This window comes from Camellia sinensis, chromosome 9 (genome assembly GCF_055761805.1).
Source record: "Camellia sinensis isolate YWXY chromosome 9, ASM5576180v1, whole genome shotgun sequence".
Taxonomy (NCBI): domain Eukaryota; kingdom Viridiplantae; phylum Streptophyta; class Magnoliopsida; order Ericales; family Theaceae; genus Camellia; species Camellia sinensis.
Window position 1 is genome coordinate 129,893,884 of NC_138969.1, and position 7,000 is coordinate 129,900,883.

At 34.0% G+C, this 7,000-nt stretch overlaps 1 protein-coding gene across 2 annotated transcripts; it reads left to right on the forward strand.

The window, feature by feature from the left end:
• The first annotated feature begins 2,187 nt into the window (after positions 1–2,187).
• Positions 2,188–6,365, forward strand: LOC114314013 (uncharacterized). Of its 2 annotated transcripts, none has more exons than XM_028260450.2 (3): positions 2,188–2,812; positions 5,898–5,948; positions 6,039–6,365. In XM_028260450.2, exons 1-3 carry the CDS (start codon positions 2,265–2,267, stop codon positions 6,049–6,051), a joined length of 612 nt encoding a protein of 203 aa, XP_028116251.1. In that variant the 5' UTR covers positions 2,188–2,264; the 3' UTR covers positions 6,052–6,365. The 2 variants fall into 2 exon arrangements, with proteins under 2 accessions (XP_028116251.1, XP_028116250.2); XM_028260449.2 differs by having other exon boundaries at positions 2,189–2,812; positions 5,898–5,944.
• Positions 6,366–7,000: the final 635 nt, after the last annotated feature.

A 7,000-nucleotide genomic window follows, 5' to 3' on the forward strand; every position in this document is an offset into this window, starting at 1 on the left:
TTTCATCTCATTCGCTATTTTATTTATTTATTTTTTTATACGCGAGTGCTACACCCTGTGTGCAAACAAAAGAAACATTATAAAAGTAAGATTGTTGCTTCATCATAATTAACATATTGTGATAACATATTGTGATAGATGATGCTAAGGCAGATCAATCAATTGTTTTTTGATTTAATCCTGATATCACATTGGCTTATTTGTGAAATCTATTTATCTATACTATTATAAAGTGAACACTCCTTATGTTGTCTTAAAATCTTTGTTTCTTATATTGTCACGTGTCTATTTTTTATTTAAAATAAAAAAAGAATTAGATAGATGAGAGGAGGAGATTTGAACCTTAGACTTATGTCAAATGAATAAGACTCTTACCACTTAAGTAGTACATAATATATGTTAAATGTTTTATTTTATTTTTATTTATTTAAATTACACACGCATCGCGTGTGACAACCGCTAGTTATTTAGAATTTCTACTGCTATATTCATGGTGAGCCTTAAATCAAGAAAATCAAGCCATTGATTTCATAAGTGAGATGTGGATGTTTGGAAAATGGGTTTTTATGTAGGTTTTTGTAATTGTAGGATATTATAGTGTGTTTGGTTTGAGTTTTTTGAATTAAATTTTTTGATAATTAAGTTTTTTGATTTTCGTATTTTTTTGTTTTTAGTGAATATTTTTAAAATATTAAACATTTTTTTTTACTTTTTTTATGCACCTTACTTAGATGTATTTAAAAAGTAAAAAATTTATGAAAAAATATTTTAAAAAATTAATAAATACATAAAAATACAAAAAAAATGTATTGAATTCTCGTATTTTTTTTTTATATTTTTGGTATTTAGTGAATTTTTAAAAAGGTTTTCTTTACAAATTTTTTACTTTTTAGATACATCTAAGTTAGGTATGTCTAAAAATTTTTAAAATTGCTTAAAATATTAAAAAAATCAGTAAAAACAAAAAAATACGAAAAATAAGAAAGTAAAATTTTTTGAAAAGTGTTTTTTGAAAAGTGAAATCAAGCTTTGTGTTTGGAAAGATAGTTGAATTTTTTTGTGATTGGATGTGATTTTTATGAAAAAAAATAAAATAATTATGAGATTTGATGTAATATTTTGTTTAAATTTATTTTTTTTAGTTTTGTAAAAACTTTGTCTTCTAGTGAAAAAAACAAAAAAGAATACAAATTTTTTTTTCCCCAAACACCGCCTATTTTGTTTGTGTATGTTAATTTAAGATTTTGATTTTGTTCCAACAATATATATTCGAATTGTAGGGTTTGATTTGTGCCCTGTTCAGTGAGTTGCCAGTGACAATGAAAGGTTGGAATCAAAGCAGCAAGAAGAAGCGCAGCGGGAAAGGCAAAGGCAAAGGCAACAGCAACGGTAACGGTGAAGAAAGCAAGATTAAGCAGAGTGCATGTATATGCCTGTTGTTTGAATTGCCGCTGCAAAAGCGTATCAATGTGTTGGCCATTGATACAAGTGAAGAACTTGGTATTTTTCCGCTAAGCCCACTGAAACATGCCAGTTCAATATCGCGAGTTGGTTTTGCCTCACTAGGGTCTAAAATTTATGTACTTGGTGGTGAAATTGATCGGGAAACTAGAAATTACCCTAGGGAAGTATATATTTGGGATTTCAATTGCAATGAGAAACAGTGGAAGAAGGGTCCTCCGTTGAACGCCAAGAAGCCAAATCCAGTTGTTGTTACTGTGAATAAGAAAATATATGCCCTTGCCGGCGATTCCATATTTGACCGTAGAAAAACTGAGACAATATGCCATGTGTTCGAGGTCCTTGATCCAAAACTTGGCAATGTTTGGACCCCTCTGCCCAATCCTCCATTCCATTCCTTATATAAGAAGTCTTCTGGCGTGGAATTTCGCGGGCACACAGTCATTGGCCTTAATATTTATGTGTTATTACTTCACTCATATAATCGTGTCACTTTGTATTCCTTAATGCTGTGTTTGGTAGGAGTTTTTGAGGTGGGATTTGAAAAAAGAATGAGAAATGTAATCCTATTTATGTTTGGTTATAATAAAAAATATATGAGAAAAGAAAGGGGGTGAGAAATAAATAAAGAAATAGAATACCTTTTAGGAGATCAATTCTATTTTATAACCAACACAACCAAACATAGTTGGGATTTGAAATTCTATTAATTCTTTCTCCTTTTCCTTTCATTTCCATTTCCCTTTCCCTTCCCAAATCCCCCAACCAAACACAGCGTTAATGATATTGAAAACAAATGGAAGATGCATAATGGCGGTGACGATAGTGTTGCTGCTGGATCAGATGATATGATACTTCATAATTTAAGTGTAGGCCCATGGTTCTTTGAGGCCGAGGTTGTAGACTATCTGTTGTATCAGACAATCTTTGATCAACCTGGAAAGATCATGAAGGTGTATGCGTATGATTTGACTGCAGGAAAGGAGGATGAAGAACAAGAGACTGGAGAAGAAGCTGAAACATTTGATGATGATCCTCTTCCAGATGATTATAGTTTGGTTACAGTTCCAATATTTGGGTTGAGTCATGTAACCGACACAGTCACTGCTTCAAAGTCGACTGTGGCGTTTGTGGTTCATCTTAGGAACAACGTGTTTTGCCTAGTTTGCATCTACACATCTCGCAATGCCGGAGGACGCGCTCGTCATGTTCGGGCATGCGTATTTGAAGTTGACTCAGTTGAATTGTTAGAAGGGACGGAGTTTACAAAACGCTATCTTGTAGCAGAAAATGTGACACAAGCTGACTGGATCATCGACTCAGGCCCAAAGTTGGGAATCTTTTCAGCAAGGTATCAATTTATTTGTATTTGTTGCTTTTTTGGCCTCTTTTATGACCATCACTTTTGCAGTTCTTATTAGTTTTATCGCCTTTCTCATCCTTTGATTTCATGATTGCTGCTATTTTACTGTCATCTTCATGCCGTTGCATTTATTTCTTACCATGGAAAATTATTGCATGACATTATGATAGTACTAGAATATAAAAATTGGACTGCAGTTCCTAAGGAATTTCTCTAATTGCTTCATGCTCGACTCACCATACATGTCAACGATTGATTCATATGGACAAGGGGACAAGATAGGACTGTTTTTTTCCGAGATAAATTATCCCATGTTTGGTTTAGATTTTGTGACCCTGAGTAACTTATTTGAGGGCCATTCTATCCAGCATATGTGGGAGGTGGAACAACTTATCTCAGGATTAAGTCTTTTGTCACAAAATAACTAAAACATCCTCATTGGGATAAGTTAAGGTATCCGGACTAATCCTTTTTGCATACATAGCCCTATAGATTGAAAGTAATTCGGAATGTAGTTCCACGATTGGCAAGATCTTCAGTACTTTTTTCCTAGTTTTATGGTTTAAGTTGTGCACACATTTTCTAATATTTGTTGTTTGAATTAAGGTTTTGTTATATAGTAAAGTGTGATATTTGTATTGTTTGTTGGCTTCTTTGAAACAAATATTTATCTTTTTTATTTTTAATTTGTGGTTGCAATTTGGATGGGTTCAACTATCAAGTCCATGCCATCTTTGTCAACATCCATTCTTGTATTCAAGTTTCTAGACTTGTGGCTTGGTTTGTTGGAACCCCTAACCTGACCAAAAGTTCGGGTTGGCCTTTGATGGGGCATAAGCAATCCAATTTGACCCCATGTGGTACTTGTAAATTTTTTATGTTTCAATTTTCAATAAGACATTCAATGTTCATGGCTTTGGAAGTTAATTGTTAGCTTGTATACTTTACATGCTGAATGACAGTTAACAGTTCACGCATAGTATGTTCTTTACTCATATTATATTTTAAGTAGATCTTTGTAAGATATTACTGTCATTGTCTTAATTTTTCTTAAATAACTTAACTTTAAAAAAAACTTTTAAGAGCATATTGAAACATATGTGCACATTGGGTATGCATCTCTGACATAATAACCAGAGGTTGGCTTGAATGCGTGATGTGCTTTTGGTGGGCTAAGAGCTTTGTTGAGATTGAATGAGTCTTAGGCTGGGATGAATCTAGAATTTTATTTTTGTGGTGGCAAGAACATGTTTATAAAAAAAATTACAACTAATAATAAAAGCTATATTTATTAGACCAATATAAAAATAGCAAGGACATTTCTAAAAACAATGGTACCAACTAAATTTATAATGAAATAGCAATAAAACGAAAAAAATTGAAGCAATGACATTTAAAAAAAAAAAAATTCCAATTTATGTAATAGGAACTAGATGGATGACGAATTCTAAGGTCCATGTTTTTTTGTTGAAGGGGCGTGCAGATATACTATTTATGACAAATGCGTTTTTTGATAGTAGATGAAGCTATTGATGATCAAATCATGTTTAGAAGGGAGAGAACCGAAAAACTGAAGCTATAAAAACAAAAGTTTATGTGACAACGAATTCAAAGCTCCAAGTTCTCTAAAGAAGGGGTAAGTGTGCAAATCTAGTATTCAAAGCCCAAATAAAACTAAACTATTGATGATTGGATTACTCAAAAATGGAGAGAGACTCATTCTCTCCTATGAACTAGAGAGAGAACATGAGGGATGGGGATGTCAGATGTGGTGTGTGAATGAAAGAGCCAAAGAAGAGAGGCTTTTTTTGAGCCTGTGTGATTCCTTACGTGTTAGTTTTTTTTTCCCTTTTTATTTAAAATCCCCTAGAAGTAATGCAGGCAAAATGAAGTGAAAGAGATACAATGAAAGATTGAAAAAGGAAAATAAAATAATCCCATTTTTATTTTAGAGAAAAAAGGAATGCAAAGAGAAAAAGAAGCAAATTAGTGCATGCTGGTAGCTGCTCTTCTTGGAAGGGGGGGGGATTCCTTGTAAAAATTCTAAGCCTTGATGTACACTATGCACCAAGGGTTGGGGTGGCCATGACCCCCTTTGGCCTAAGTGTGTCTTCATCCCCGCTCTTGGGGACCAAGATTGTAAAATAGCTACCATTATGTAACATAATGGTTGATAAATGAAAATTGTGCCAAGGTTGTACCCTTGATAGTCTGCCATAGTAGACATAGACTGTAATCAGTGTAATGCTCATGTGTGAAGTCATAATGGTGGTATGATGGTAGAATGGCTCTAGTTATGGCTAGTTCTGATACAAGAGAAAAAGAAGAAAAAATTAGAAAGGAGGAAGGAAAGAATCTGAGCTAGTCATGCTTATAATTTGTCTTAGAGTTGTTGATCTTGTTCCTCTTCTTCATTTGTGCCAGGGTAATGGCTTGAAGCATTAGCATTTTTTGTGTGACAAAAACAATGTTTCTATCTTTGGTGTTGCAAATCTATTTGCAGAACTCCTATTATACTGTATCGGCGAACATGACTGTGATTTTGGCCCTGTTTGGTATTGCGGTGTCTTTACTTTGGAAGCATTTTTGCTGCCCTTTATTTTCATTAGGGTGTGCTTGATTGCATCTTTAAAACATTTGATGTGTAGTTCTAGTCTCTACATAGCATCTCACTCAAAATCACTTCTTTAGAAGCCGTCACGACACCAAGCAAGGTGTTAGAACCATGTATCCAGTGCACTTTGCTTAATTGAAAGGCTAATTTAATCTGACTTTCTATAAATGTTGTAGAAGGTATAGTGTTGCATGGTGTGAAGCCCTGATAATCTATAATTGTATCTTTTCAATCCAAGCAATTGTTTGAACTTCGTATGTGAGAGATATCTACGTTTGATTCTTTACTTTATATATTTTTTGACAAAAAAATGGGGCCAAAATTGTTTGTTTAGAAGAACAACAGGGCAAGGAAATGTATTTAGGGTCAAGAATATGTGCTAAGAAAAAGAAGAAAGAAAAAAATTGAGAGGAACTCTTATCACATCTATATGACTTGCAAGTGTCAACTCTGTTGCAGGTGCAAAATTCCGAACAAAGGGCATCAGATCTATTTTCGACGACCTCGTGAGTACAGAATTTTCTTTTCTAACTATTACTTTGATCTATCATTTGGGTAAATGTCTTGTGAGCTTATGTTAATGTGGTCCTCCATTCACAGAATTTCAACATGAAGGAAAACCAAATTTTTATCAAGATGGTGTAGCTGGTAAAGTTATTCAAAAAGGAAAAGGTAATCCTGTTCGAGAAATTAATACACATATGATGATCAGGGGAGACTAGTTAATCAACACGCTGTAGCAGGTATGGGAGGAACTGCATTTCCATTCACACGCGCCCACATTTAGAGAGAGAGAGAGAGAGAGAGAGAGAGAGAGAGAGAGCATTAGCATAATGGTGGTAAACTCATTTATGATATAAAAAAGCTCACAATTTCAGTTTTTATTTAGCTATTTTAGTTAAAACTTCCTTGGTCTAGTTACTTCAATTCACATTTGTTGGTGTTTTCTTTTGCATGCTTGAAGCAAGCATGGCTTCACCTCATTTATACCACAAAGTGCTAAAAGAGATTTTCCTAATATGTACCTCATCATATTGCACTTTTCTAAAGGCCATTGAGCCAGTAGTGTGGAGGACTTCCAACTACTTCTGATTGATCTTATTCTTGCCACATCTCACCTATATGAGGTGCTATAGAAGCATAAATACAATACATAATTTTGAACAATGGATATCAAACAACACTAGGGACAATGTAAAGGCAGATTCTTGATTATGCCAGTGATATTGACTTGTAGAGAAGTCACCTAAAATAACCAAAAATAACCAAAAATGAGCACTATAGCAAAGTTGAACCCAATCAAGTCCTGTTAATTTGAGCACTATAGCAATCTAAATCACTAATTGTATGAACCCGACCTATTGGCAAGTATGAGTTTGTTCGATGTTTGGGTAGATTGAGATAGAGATGAGGCAATGTCATGCCAACCCATGTACGAATGGGAGATGTTAAAAAACAGGTTGAGTTTCAAACCCGATTTTGGGCGCCCATGGTGACATGACCCATTAGTAGACCCATGAGATTTGAATTACCTTATCTAGAGGATCAGAGTGGATTACATA

What these genes read in the sequence shown, in the direction of transcription:
- LOC114314013 (XM_028260449.2), top strand. Translation starts at nt 2,265, where the DNA reads ATGCATAATGGCGGTGACGATAGTGTTGCTGCTGGATCAGATGATATG. An exon ending in TTGGGAATCTTTTCAGCAAG is followed by an intron (nt 2,813 to 5,897) that starts GTATCAATTTAT and finishes ACTCTGTTGCAG; the next exon opens with GTGCAAAATTCCGAACAAAG. An exon ending in GATCTATTTTCGACGACCTC is followed by an intron (nt 5,945 to 6,038) that starts GTGAGTACAGAA and finishes CTCCATTCACAG; the next exon opens with AATTTCAACATGAAGGAAAA.